Source organism: Paralichthys olivaceus, chromosome 18, assembly GCF_024713975.1.
Source record: "Paralichthys olivaceus isolate ysfri-2021 chromosome 18, ASM2471397v2, whole genome shotgun sequence".
Lineage (NCBI taxonomy): Eukaryota > Metazoa > Chordata > Actinopteri > Pleuronectiformes > Paralichthyidae > Paralichthys > Paralichthys olivaceus.
Window position 1 is genome coordinate 5,210,093 of NC_091110.1, and position 14,715 is coordinate 5,224,807.

Below are 14,715 nucleotides of genomic sequence, written 5' to 3' on the forward strand. Positions count from 1 at the left end.
TGAAGCTGCAAATATACCTCTTACTACATTTATTAATGGATTACAAATATCAATATCTCTAAAACCTAAGTAAGTGACTTATTTACCATAAGTAAAGCCATTAGGTACAACTGATCAACCATTATAGCTGTGGTTTGAATGTTTTGTCCTTGCATGTATAACCACAGAAAAGAAAAGGTTCTAGCAATTCCGTCTGTCCTTGTCTGTTTCTATTTACTGTCATTTATACCATTTTTTAATTTTAAAATACAAAACATGAATTATCTGTCCGAGGGGAACGACTGCAGCAACACCAGCACTTTTTGTTATGTTGATAATTAGCTTTTAAGTCAAAGTAAAACATAGAACAGTCATTGTCTTATTTGTGAACCACGCTAGAAAACGACTAAACTAAAATTCATATACAGTGATACAGTGAAGAGCAGAATGATGTTGTGGCTGAGGATGCATTTAGAAACTGTTTGACCTAATTAACAGCACTGACACTGTCACTGTTGCTTCACAGCAGGAGAGTGATTAGTTAGAACCAGAGTCTCAGCTTGTTCTGTCTGTGTCTGCGGGGATCCAGACCTTATGTTCTCTTTGTCTATATCAATGTTTTCAGTCAAATACATTAACACTCTATTGTCATTTTGCTCCATTGTGCATGAGAGGGAGCTGTTTCACTGCTGCAATGACATAAGTTATGAAAGTTTTACTTTTTTAAAATGTGATTATATTTAAAAACCGTTAATGTAATAAGATTTCAATCATATTTTACTTTTTATTTCAGTTTTTGTTTTTTCAAAAATGAAAATAACTGAGCACCGTTGGGAAAATATAAAGTTGTGACTTTCAGTCGTGGAAGAATTCCTGCTTTATAGTGTGCAGGGTAAAAAAAACAGATTCAGCGTGGCCTGATTTAGTTTGATTATGATAAACATCACTGTGACTGACCATGATCCAGTGGGGAAAATCTGACAATCTTGTATTTCTCTTAATAAAAAAGGTTTTACGTTTCAGATTTTCACTTTAAGTTCTACGTAAAACCAGAAACAAATATAAGTATCAAAGATGGCCCTTGTCCAGAATATGTAATTTTGGAGTGCTTTCTTCACACATTATGAAATCCTAAATAATAAGATAATCATTCGTTTTTTCATGAAAACATTTATCTGTAACTGTAAGAAAAGTGGGCTATAATATAATTTTTTAAATGATAGCGTGGCCTGTAATGTTAGTGTTAGTTACAATCACTGTCAGGTTTATGCACCAAAATAACGACCTGACATTGTGGGAAAGAGGCTCAACGATGGAGGCAAAACACTACAACTAATAATCAAAATGTGGGTGAACAATATCACTTGCTGTTCTCGGAGTTTAAATAGAACTATAATAACAGGCTTCGGGAGTTGTAAGGAAAATTTGTTGCAGTGCGATTTTCTGCTCCGTTCAACTCATTATTAAATTGTCCAGAAAAAGTCTGAAGCTAATAAGACTCCTCGTCTTATTAGCTTCCACTGTGAGCGAACTGTGACACAATATTCTTACTGTATTCTCTCCTTTATTTAGACAGCAGATGCGTATGTAGATTTGGCAAAGCTAGTTTCTTCTTTTACGTATTTCAAGCATCATATAATTACACGGTAGTTAGGTTGTCATCATGAAGACAAGTCTCCGAGCTGAACCTGAGCTGTGGACCCACCTCCTGACACCTGCAAACATCTATCCTCCAACACTTTCCTTTTAGAGGTGTGTTGCATACACAAGAGTTAGTAGACCATCAGAGAGCAGACGCACGCCAATCAACTGAAATCATAACTATAAATCCAAGTTACTAACTGCAACACTGCTAAGAATCACATTGATAATGGCCTGAGGGACAATTTATGTGAGGGGGAAGAAAATAACAGACAGAGACCCAGAGGGAAAGCAGATTAGTGGCTCCTCTGTACTAAGAAATGACACAGTGAGTGTGGACAGATGAGCACAGGACATTGTTATATACCTCTGTGACCATGTCATGGGAGGGATTCACAGTGTGTGTCAGGAACCAGCGGGTTCACTGTTACTTTATTAACCGTTAAAGCTCTGGAAGGAAGAAGCTACAGAGCAGAACACATGCAGACTTCCAACCCTGGAATAAGAACATTGTATTTCCAGGCGTTAATTTCTCATATCTATATATATATATATGGTATCTATGTATACTGTCCGATACTGCATCTTGAATATTGACTGCAAGATTTTATATCTGTCCTGACAGAAAACCTTGATACCACTTCATAATTAGGCATTACAAATAATTCATATTTATAGATCAGCCACAACATAAAAACCAGTAAGTGGCTTTTCTCTTGTTGCTCTATGTGTGTGTGTGTGGGAATGCAACAATCTGTTGATGATAATAGCATTGAGCATTGGTCACGACTCCTGCAGATGTCAGGTGAATTCAATGATCATTTTCAAACAACACACGTCAGGAGCCTGAAATGTAGCCTGGAGGAAAGAGCTGTGGAAAAGTGAGCACTGAGAAATCAGATAAACCAGTATCCTTGGACAACAAGAGGAGGACAGGGATTATTTAATCCCATACTGATTAGTTTCAGTCAGTGAGTTATTACATTTTTTATTTGACTTGCTTCTGAATCATTTTACATCTGCCACTAAAAGAAATACCAATTAACAGTGAAAGAGAATGAAGATCTATTCCTGTCCTTAGATGTAATACAGGAATTAAGTGTAATCAACACATTCTCATTAACTAAATGTTAAATGTTTAGCTAATTTAAAATATATACTTTTCAGACCAATTTATAATCACAATCATGTGATGTTTTAACTTTATTAGACTTGAAATAATGAGTTAAATGAGCAATGTGCAGAGATTTCCTTCAATAAATGAAGTTTGGACAAAACGACTACCGAGCAGGCATTAAATTACTATTTAAAACAAAATAGACGTTACACAGATGATGTGATTTTGAGTCTGTGCAGTAGTGATGGTAACAGAAGTCATTCAGTTCATGTCCTGTCCTCTTGCACGCAGGAGGCAGGGTTTATGACATGTACTGCAGCCAGCCACCAAGGAGGAATTAAGACTATATTACTCTACTTTTGTGGAGATGTCATATCAGTCATCTTCATTTACAATCTACTCAGAGATGCTTACTCTGGTGATGTTTCTTATTTTACTTTATTTTTTTCGTTGCCACAGAGACTGTGCACCATTTAAACTTCACATTTTCACAGGTGAGAGAGGAGTGAGAAGAAAAAGGTGACACGTGATTTACACAGGACCTGATGAGAACATGGGTGAGCCCAGGGGAGGAGGACGGATGCTTGGCAACTGATTGGTTGGTCCAAGACGGGCGGCGATAACCCTTTAGTTACTGTTTTTAGAAGATGTGAGAGAGATGTCTTAACCTAATAATATCATTTGGAGACAGAGTCTGCAACAGCAGTCATTTGCTTGTTTTCTCATATTTTGCTTTATTGTATCTGTTACCACATCTTATATTGTTTTACAATGCCATACATTGCCATCGTGGTCGCGTCTCAGTGCAATAGAGCTTTCTGACAATGTTGAGCTAAGGTTGATGTAAACATGCTGACTGAGTGTGTATTAATTAATAGATCAATCTGTCCCATCTGTCCTGCAGTTTCCAGCTGTGTCCCTGTTATAATGTTGGTGGATAACGGTTGTTATTACAGTGACAAACAATATCAACTCAACTATTCTATATAGAAAAACCAAAAACTGTGTGAGAAAGAACATTTCTCAGGAGTCTAATCACTGATAATGAGCTGAAAATTTCAAAAGATGAGGCGACACTGAGTGAACGTTGTGATGAAACCTCCTGTGATTTGTGTCCCCTGTATCTTCATGTCCTTGACATAAAGAAAACATCTGAACCCGTTGCACTGCAATGCATTGAAAATATGATTAAAACTTCATGTGGCTGCCTTTACAAGGTTCAGTGCGAACTGGAAATTTTTAAAATTATAAACTTTATATAAACTCTAGCCGACACCCAGTTCCCTCCCTCTCACTTCCCTCTAAGGTAACTGTTTTGACAGCTTTAATGCTAAAGGCATTTTAATGTGCTAATTAAGCTTTTTGCATTTTACAGCGACCCGGCTTCGTCCCTTTTTACATTTCCCTTCAAGTAAAATGTCAACTATCCACGTAAGCATCAACCCTGCTCCTTAACCTGCTGCTGCCTACAGACGTCACCCTACACCATCAGTCCTCTTCCTCACCCCACACATTAAATCCTCACCCCTCAACCTCCATCTTCTGTTTGAACAATCTGAGACAATGATTATGTGAAAAATCCTGTGTAAAAAAAACCTCATTTAAACTTCATATTGTCTCCACTTTGGGGAGATGTGAGAGCGGGGTGAGAAGAGGAAGGCGAGAGGTTATTTACGCAGGACCTGATGAGAACAGGTGTGAGCACATGGGAGGAGGATGGATGCTTGGTAACTGATTGGATGATCCATGATGAGCTGAGACATCCCCTCAACACCTCAACAAGATTTTCCTGACTGCCAAAGAAAGCAGCTCAACCTTTGTCCCTCAGTGAGACAGAGTAATTAGACAGCAATATATATATATGTTCATTCATACAACACCTTAAGACACAACTTGCCCAGCACATCTCTGATGGGTGACTCTCCTCTCCTCTCTGTCATCTGTACCAGCTCCAGCAGTCTCTGCCTGACAGGCACTTTGCACAGATGCGCAGGGCGGATGCGAGCGTGCAGCTTTTTCCTCTGAGCAAGAAGAATTTCCATGTAAGAGATCAGTGAGAGAGGAAGAAGAGAAGAATCCAACCCAATCCATCTAATTCCAGTAAGGTAAGAAAACAATGGTGTCTGGTTTAACATTTTTAGGGAGATGTAAGAATATATATACCTCCTTCCCAACACCCGGACTAATAAATTATGCTCTGTGTAATTTACTCTTCTTAGTATAAGTATCATTGTTACAGTGTAAAGGCGGACACAGCTGGATATATAGTTTAAAAAAAAGAAAAATCTGAATTTCATCCAAAAGCATGCTGATTGAAAGACAAACTAAATCTGATCTAACTTAATGTCAGGTTTATTCTTTGATTTTTGTTGTTTGGTCATTGCTTGCTTGCTGAAGTATGATTATTTTATCTATTACCATAGAGAAAATATTATTTCCTCTTGAAGAATATCAAACTATCGTGGGTTATTGTTGTGTTATTATTGTTGTTATGTTATCATAGTATTATTACCACTATTTATGTATTTGTTTGTTTAAACCATTTTCAAATATGTCGAAACAATAAATGCAAATGTTAATTTGATTGATGATTACATTGGCAGTGATAGAATATTCATCACAGAGCAAACCTGGTATAGTTTGCTTTGTTTATTCCTTTGGAAACAAGATGATCTGACAGCTCATTGTTAATTATAGTGGTGTTAAGCTGCAAACAGTGGATGCCTGAAATAATCAAAAACTTGATAGAAATCATTCTGCAGAAAGCATAAGCCAAAAAATGTGTTTCCAACGATCCATCTAGATGAGTATTGTTGTGTTCCAATCACATAATTGCCAAAACGAGTTTGAAGTCAGCCCTTTATCCTTCCCAGAATGCCGGTGTCACTGTTTTGCCATAACCAATTGACAAACCATTTAGCACGCTCGCCCACTGCTCTCACAGCAAATAGCTCATTTTGGTCAGTGTGGTGTTTTTTATAGGGTATGAGGGAGCGTGCACTTCACTGAATCAACCGACTTACAATAATCAAGAGACACAAGAACTGAACTATTGATTCCTGAAGAGGTTCTATTGTTTTATGTAATTACCAATCGATTCTTCTTCTGGTCTGCAGGATAGCACTCCACTGAGGTGTGTGTGTGTGTGTGTGTGTGTGTAATGGTGCTCTGGTTAATAATTGGTTGATTTTGTTAAGGGAAGATTTGTATTCAGGAACACATGCAGACTACTGATGTGCTGAACAGATAACAGGTTATTTAAGTGATGTATTAATGCCTCTATCTCTCTGCCTCCCACCAGATATCATCATGACCCACAATCTGCCTCTCAATACGACCTGGGAGAGCGTGAACACATCCGATTCCTCAAGATTGCAGGAAAATGCTCTGACCCACCATAACGTCACCTACGTGGACTTCTACCTCCACAAGCCCTCTGTGGCTGCCGTCTTCACCATCTCCTACCTGCTGATCTTTGTGGCATGCATGGTCGGCAACGGGGTGGTGTGCTTCATTGTGTTGCGCAGTAAAAACATGCGCACGGTCACCAACCTGTTCATCCTCAACCTCGCCATCAGTGACCTGCTGGTTGGCATCTTCTGCATGCCAACCACTCTGGTGGACAACATCATAACAGGTCTGTGCATATGTTTTTTTTTTATGAAGGATTTATTTAAATCATCTCTGCAGGTTTTTTGTCGTTATGTTCTTACACTCTTTTTCTCTTTTCTGCAGGATGGCCATTTGGCAGGGTAGTGTGTAAACTGAGTGGTATGGTTCAAGGGATTTCTGTGTCAGCATCTGTGTTCACTCTCGTGGCGATAGCTGTTGACAGGTGAGGGCTGTAATTGCATTGTGCTGTTTGTTATCCCACAAGACTTCTTTTCCTTTATTTATTTCCTTCACTCTCCTTTGTGTCAGGTTCCGCTGCATTGTCTACCCTTTCAAGCAGAAGCTGACCATCACCACCTCCAAGCTAATTATTGTCATCATATGGGTCCTGGCTGTGTCCATCATGTGTCCCTCCGGGGTCATGCTCCAGGTCACAAAGGAGCAGAGGGTGCGGATAGTCCTCGGTCGCAACAATGATACTCGCCCCTTCTACTGGTGCCGGGAAAATTGGCCCAATCAGGAGATGCGGAAAATCTACACCACCGTCCTCTTCGCCAACATCTTCCTCGCCCCTCTCAGCCTTATTGTCATCATGTACGCCCGCATCGGCTTCACCCTCTTTAAGACCACAATACCTCAGATGAGGGTCGGCGGAATTGTGCCTGGTGAAGGGAGCGGCAACAACAAACTAAACATGGAAAGTCGTCACATAATTTCAAGGAAAAAGAAGAGGGCGATCATGATGCTGCTGGTTGTGGCTCTGCTCTTCGTAATTTCCTGGCTGCCCTTGTGGACGCTCATGATGCTGAGCGACTACGCCAGCCTCACAGAGCACCAGTATCGCGTCATCAACATCTACGTGTATCCCTTGGCTCACTGGCTGGCCTTCTTCAACAGCAGCATCAACCCCATCATCTACGGGTTCTTCAACGAGAACTTCCGCAGGGGCTTTCAGGCGGCTTTCAAGTTCCAGCTGTGCTCTGCTGAAATACAGCACCAGAGAACGTACTCCCATCGGATAAGAGGGAACGCTGTGCTCCCCGTCCAGGCTGCCATACTCAGCAGATCAGGCTCGAAAGTGGGATCGGTGTTGGTGGGGAATGGGAAGTGCTCATGTCAGGAAGAGGGGCGTTTGTCTGGTAGACATGATGTTAATGAACAGGACCTGATCATTGAAGATCTGGAAAAGGTGTCCCATATTTAGATGAAAAGAGAGTGCACAACACAGCACTTTCCGGTTATGAAAGTTTTTGGACGATAACTTCCTGCATTTCAAGGACAATGGAAACAGACTTCAGAAATATGTATATTTATTGGAAGTGAATGTTCTTTCAACCTGTGGTATCATTTTGTGAATGTTTATCATTGTATATATAAACAGAAAGAGCTCATACACTTGATTGGTTTGATTTGTCCATGAACAAGTTTGAGTCTGATTCAAATGTTGCTAAATCCTGATGGTGGCTGGGAAATATGACGTCATCTTTTATGGTAAATCCCATCCCAAACCAGACAAAAAGAGCACATACTCTACGTAGCACAAATCACTGATGACTCTTTCATGTGAAAGAACCGAATCATTTCTAACTGCAGCAGAAATCTGGATGTAGCGCCGCATCTCTCCTGCAGAAACACAAGCTGAGTGAGAAGTGAGTGAAGATATAATCTGAATGTTTACATTCTGTGAACCAAACCAAAGCCCCTTCCCCTCTGAGTAATACCCATCAACATCTGGCATGTGTATTCAGTAGGAAACAGTTATTTAATAGCTATGTCTCAAATCCTTCAGAGGCTGCATTCTATAAGACCAATTGCGTCACAGCAGCAGGACTAGGCTGTCCCATTTCGAAGGCTCCTTCAAATGTGGCCGACAAATGCCTCCTTCCATCCCCAAGAAATCAAAAGATCCAATGGGTGGATCCTTCCCGGCCCAAATATATATTCCAGGATTAATTTTGCTTCAGCAACAAAGCAATTTTCAGAACGGTAATGTTGTTGCAAGCAACTTGTTGTGCTTCAAATCATTCAAACGGTATACTTGTTAAAAACCCAAGGGGTATTAAAACTTTCTCGGCATCTCCAACTTCAGCTCTGTTGCTTGGAAACAGCAATAAGGTGCGGGGAGAGCTGTCAACGCTAATCACAGATATCCTCTGTAGACCAGACCATTTCATTTCGGTTTATGCGGCCCTAACACCGCCTCTATGGTGGACTACATAGACTATGTCTTCTGAAGGATGCAGCCCATGAATGGAGACACAGCTGTTGTCCTTAGCTCCCGGCAGTGATGGAAACATGACACCCGGTGGTTTTGCTTCTTTTAAGAGCATTTAATGAGGGCAACAAACATGCCTTTGCAATTCCAACCACAAATTCAATCCGTCTCCAGAGCTCAGACATTTTTCAGTATAAGTTTAGTTTGAAGAGGACAAAGCAAATTATACAAAATGTCATAGTTAGTGGCCTCTGGGACCGGAAAAAAAGACTGAGGCAAACTGATATTGGGAGAAAAGTTTATTGCCTTTTTGAGGGGTTTACCCATGTTTAGAAAAACTTGCACAACTTAAAATACCTGCTCCTTTTGGGGTTAAGAGGGGACAACTGTGTTGACTCTATTCCATATTCCCTTTGCAGGTGATGCAAAACCGCGAGTGGCGCAGTTAGATCTGACTTAAATTCAGAGGGGAACTGAACATTACTCTTACTGCTGCAAATTTTGAAGCTTTCGAGAGGGGGGGGGTGACACTTGAAGAATGGGACTTCTTTCATGAGTGAAGTGCGAGGCAGTGTGAAGAGAGTTGTGTCAGCTTCCTCCAGTCAAAGTGCATGTTGTAGTGCCTGAGGGCGATTGGTGCGGGGCTGATGGCTGCGACATGCAGTGGCAATTGGAAGAAGATCACAGGCTCATTTGGAAAGCATCTATGTGCCCTCTAGTTATCTGCTCTTTGTGCGGCGCTTGGAGATTTGAGCGCTGTCAAAGTGACGAAAGTTGTGTTATTAGACGTGGGTTGTGAGAATGATCTTGAGCTGAAAGCAGAGCAGATAAGAGGCTAGAGAGGCTTACCATGACAAGAGAATGAGGGCATGTGCATAAAGCGGTAATAGCCTGTATAGGGTATATATACTTATACATATATTTATATATACATATAGGGTATTGCCAGTATTAAACCATGGGAGAAAAATGACCATCAGTGGAAGACAAAGCTTATAAATATAAAACTCACAACTAACTACAAAAGGCACAGCATTTCTTTCAGAACCATTCGAACATGATTAGTCCTCAACTGTGTTTAAATCACTGTTGGACAACCTTCTGGTCTCAAGAATACACCTACACAACAAATGCCGAATGGTGTTTTCTGGAAACCATAGGTTCTGTGCCCTATTTCCACATGCACATAGAAACAGTTACCTCAATTGTGAAGTGTTATTTTAGCTTCTTTTGTATGAGTACTGTTTTGTTTCAGCGTTATTTTTGTATTATTTATTGTAACTTTGTTTAATTTTACAAATTAGTCATGCCAATTTCTGTATCACTATTTGACAAGTAAAAGAAAACAATGTGTTTTGTCAATGTCTTAAACCCATTTGCAGTTTTTGACCACGAGTAGCGCTATGGAGCATATTTTCTATCTAAAATTTGGTCCCAGTTTTATTTGGATCATGTAATAGGACACAGTTACACTCATGCTTTTGTTTTCATGCAATTTTGCTGGTTGATTATTGGTGAAATAGAATGAATGAACACAACAACTTCATATAAATGGATGTAAACAATTCATAGAATAAAATATTCTAAAAATACATTTTTTGTGCGTGTAGTGAAAGGAAGGAGTTGCATTCAACAAGTAGGCTGCTGGTTGTTTAGTATCATGTTCTGAAGTGTGTAATAATAATAATCGGTAGTCTCTATTTTGTGCTCTGCAGTGGTATTTGTGCATGCTTCCCTTGATTATGTTGGTGCTCCAGTGAAGATTGATGAGAGTATGAAATTATGAAGGTGTGGATGTGATTAAATAGTATCTTGTTTGTAGACAGATGTTTGTGATATGTAATATATTGTATATTACAGCTAATATGTTTTGCTTATTACATATTACTTATATTTGGAAAAAGAACATACTGCCAGTGTGGTTTTGCTGCTTGTTTGTGAATTGGGAGTACAGATTTTGAGTGTGCAAATGAAAAATAAAAATGAGCAGTTTCAAGAGAGAATTTTGAAGATGACTTAATAATATTTGTTCTTACATCGCAGTTAGACTACAGAGCAGTGAGAATCAAGTGGTTAAGGAGTTTATCTTATGGGCATATATGTCCAAAGCAGTTCGGTCCACGGTATAACTCCCGGCTAGTTGGACCATTTGCTGGATGTCACGCCCCTTCTCTCTACCGATGGTTCATTTGTCTCTCCACTATCACTGTCAAAAATAAAAGCAAAAGACCAAACAAAAAAGGCTGAGTAATGTTTCTCAAAGAAAAGGAATCAGATCAGGAGTTTCTACAGCAGCATGTTCTCTGGGACTGACTAAAAATACTGTTCCCACATTCATTGTGTTCAACTTGGTCATTGATGCATTTGTGGATCTCTACAAGCTGTAATCGGCTTTTGGTTTCATTGGCAATACCTGTTACTATAATCAGCTTAGGTTATAAGTCCAAAAAAGTAGCAGTTACCCAGCAGTACTATGTTAAATGCTTATAAATACTCAAGTGCCTGTAATGTTACTACTGTAATTTAAAAACTGAAAATAATAAAATCGTCCATCCTGAATTGTCCCTAGATTTAGGCACAAAAAACTGTGAAAAGTTCAAATATGTTGCAAATGCTTACAACACAACCAAATGCAGTAATGTACTGCAAGTAGAACATTATAGCCTATTAAGAGTATTTTAATTAAAACAAACCAATGAATACCATTTATATCTAGGTGGCAGTTAATAGCACAGTTGGTGTATGTATTTATACAACCTTTCATGTAATTAAGAAAATGAACTACTTTTTATTCAGTCCACCAGGGAAGAACTTGCAAAAGGGAAAAATAAAGGAAAATGTGACGAATGATGACAAATTCAAAACGACCCAACTTGTGAAATATAAAATAAAGTTTGATGTTGACATTAGCTATTGTTGATATCAGAGCAATCAGATAAAATGGGACCACCTGGATTAGTGGAGGCCACAATAAACATGGACGACACTATCTGTGTCCTGTGGGTAAAAAGAAAATGGATTGTCATCTCAACAGATTAAAGTAGGCTTCTGGAAACACTAATCTCCAAAAGCCATTAGAGTGTCTACTTCAGCAATATCTCTATCTGTGGTCTTCCATTAAGTTTACGTGACATTTAATGTGGGATTTTCATCAAGACCACACACGTGCCCCTGGGAGAGCCCTTGCCTTTTAGCTACCCCGCACTAAGGACTTTGTTAATCTTTACACATCTGTGAGTAGCTTTAACTTCTGAGACTCAGCACTTCATTAAACCTTAAGGACCATATCTCAATACTGTAAATTGATTAGGTTTGGTTTTCATGATCCTATTATACCTAGGGAACTGCAGAAAATTGACTTTGACTGAACAAAATGATGATGACAATTTATATTGAATTTGGATCACTTAGACATGTTGATGAGTGGTATTCTCATGAGCGTCCTGGTGATTGATATGGGATTTGAATTTAGATATACAGGGAACTAATGGGTTGCAATTCAGATACAAATGTTGCCACTGAAGAAAACAAAGACTGTTTGTGTTATCGTTGTTACTATAGCAACCACCACTCTTTCTGAGGTCTAAGGTAAAACTGAATTTAAAGACTGATTGTGTCATGGCAGCACGGCTTGGCTGTCCTATTTTCGAAGGCTCCTTCAAATGCTTCTTCCTGAGCAATGAATGCTCCAATTGATGAATCCTACTAAGGTCAACTTATGCCACGATTCATTGAGCTCCAGTGACGAAGCTAATGAGCTAGCTATAGGTTGCTGGGCTGCAGTATGTACAGTAGTTCAAAGCTGTTAATGATGCTGGGACAAGATCGTAAAGCAAATCTTCTGAAGACTGTCTATTTTCGGTTTCGGTAGACTTCCAAAGGAAACAACCCTGAAATGAGCCAATTATCATACATATCAAACATATTTGATGTTTACAATTTGACATTGGGGTGGCTCTATAACAAAAGATTATTTTGTAACCCCATTCTGAATTATTCATGTTTATAATCGGCACCGAGTGACCTTCATTCAGGAACACCCTGCAATTGTCGGAAGGAGCAAATCTGGTCTAAACTCGTGCCCACTTATGCAGCAGCCTTAAGGGGAGCATGACATTTTGTACTAAATTTCAGGGAAACTTATCCAACAGCTGAATGGTTGGTCTCGGAACAATAAACTTCAGAGAAAGTCAGGTTATCATCATCTATTTTACATGATTACTGATAATGTTCACTTCCTAGGGAGTTACTGAATTTCTTGGCAAGCTATCTGTTACCCATCTGATCCTGTGAGGACATTGCAAAGACTTTTTGAACTCCTTTGGTTTGACCCTGTAATTCATTTTTTGGGGTTTTCATATGTCTTTTGATATACTTCAGTTGGTTTTGTTGTATATGGGGTTTTTAGCTTGGTCCTCGTGTTTGTTTTCTTTCTTTACTTCCTGTCATTGTCTAGTTTCCCGCTTTTGGGATTATCTGCGCCACCCTAATGTGATTCACCTGAGCCCAATTACCTCCCTTGTGTATTTAGTCTCTGAGCTCCTCAGTCTTCGATGTCATTTCGTCTCAAGTTCTGTTTATTGCTGCCTATGTTTTGCTGGTCTACATTTTTAAATTCTGGAATATTTTCCCCATGCCTTTCAACCCACAAACAGATTCTAATAAAAAACAAAAATGCTAACGTCATGGTTAGGAAGAGTTAGCACATAACCAAAGTTATTTTGGCAGTCCACCCATTACTTGGTGAACAAAGTTGTTGTGAGCAGGCAAAACCTGACTAGTGGTAAACTCAAGGATTCTCTGACCTCCAGACTCCAGAGAGAGCTGTCCACACTGCAGCAATGATCAAAATGTCACCAGTGAATCTCAGCTGTCATTTCCTCCATGTTTATCAAATCTCTAGGCAGCAGACTAACACCTTTTGTGTTTATGTGGTGTTTATGTGGTGTCAGCTTTCCTGCGTCAGTGAACGTTAGAGTGACAGGATCATACTGTATATGGTGAATCTTCCACAACAGAAGGTACTTTTTTTATCTATAACAAAAAAATAAGGACACATATCAATTTTAAGTTTATAAATAATAGAAAAACATTAGGTTTTTATCTGTTTTTGGTGACATCACAGTGTTCACTTATAATATGTAGTCCCAACACTGCCCAAATCATTTTTGACGTATGCGCTGTTTAAATAAGTGTAAGGTCCTGATTTTTGTACTGCCATTGCCCTTTACTGTTATCATGACATTCAGATAAGCATATTGTTTATAGTTTAAGCTGTAAGCCTGGAAGTGAATCAAATAATGCTTAGATACTGTATGTATAGTTTCAATGAATTTCAATCATAAGAATTCACAAGAGATTGACTTTGAACTGTAATTCAAGCACACAACACTCACCCCTGCCCACAGATGCCCTCAGATTTGTGGGTCTCTGAGCAGTCTGAAGCTCCTGCATAAACATCATTGACGCAAATAACTCCTTGAAATGTGAAACATTGCACAATCTGCAAATTGAAAAGATAATTAACTTTTTTCTTTTCCAGCTCATATGGTTGAATCTAGACGGGCGATTCGCCAACATAAAACTGAGGGAAGTTACTCTCTTACATGCTCTGAAAACCTTGAGAAACAAATACATCTAAAACAGAAGGCAATAATGTTGTGAGAAGAAAGTCATGATACTGTTAGAGTCGTCCGAATAAGTAAAATCTTGAAGTCGACCATGACAAAACATTTCCTAATCCACAAAAGACACAATTTCTCCACGTGTGTGTGGTTCTCTCTTCAGAAAAGACTCAGTTTCTATCTCAATCTTGTCAAAGTTAACACACTTATATTAATCTGAGGCTGAAAAGTATTTTGTTATGTGGGAAACTTAACGTTAAGAAGATGCTCCACTTTCCTCATTTTAACGCCGGCGTCAGGGTCATAAAAGGATGACCTTATTCTTATGCTGCCCTTACCCAGGTTTTGAATACCCTAAATTGATTAGATCCAAGAGGATGGATATGTGTTTTTGTAGGTTTAAGGAGCAGCCTGAGGACAATGATGTCTGTTTTGAAACATTTTGTCCCCTAGTGGTCAATAATACTTACAGCTTTAAAGGAATAGTTCAACATTTTGGAAATATACACACTGGCTTTTTTCGGTGA

At 39.2% G+C, this 14,715-nt stretch overlaps 1 protein-coding gene across 1 annotated transcript; it reads left to right on the forward strand.

Annotated features, from left to right (window-relative positions):
• The first annotated feature begins 6,046 nt into the window (after positions 1-6,046).
• Positions 6,047-8,888, forward strand: LOC109626047 (neuropeptide FF receptor 2-like). Its single transcript, XM_020081706.2, has 3 exons — positions 6,047-6,374; positions 6,473-6,572; positions 6,659-8,888. Exons 1-3 carry the CDS (start codon positions 6,047-6,049, stop codon positions 7,551-7,553), a joined length of 1,323 nt encoding a protein of 440 aa, XP_019937265.2. The 3' UTR covers positions 7,554-8,888.
• Positions 8,889-14,715: the final 5,827 nt, after the last annotated feature.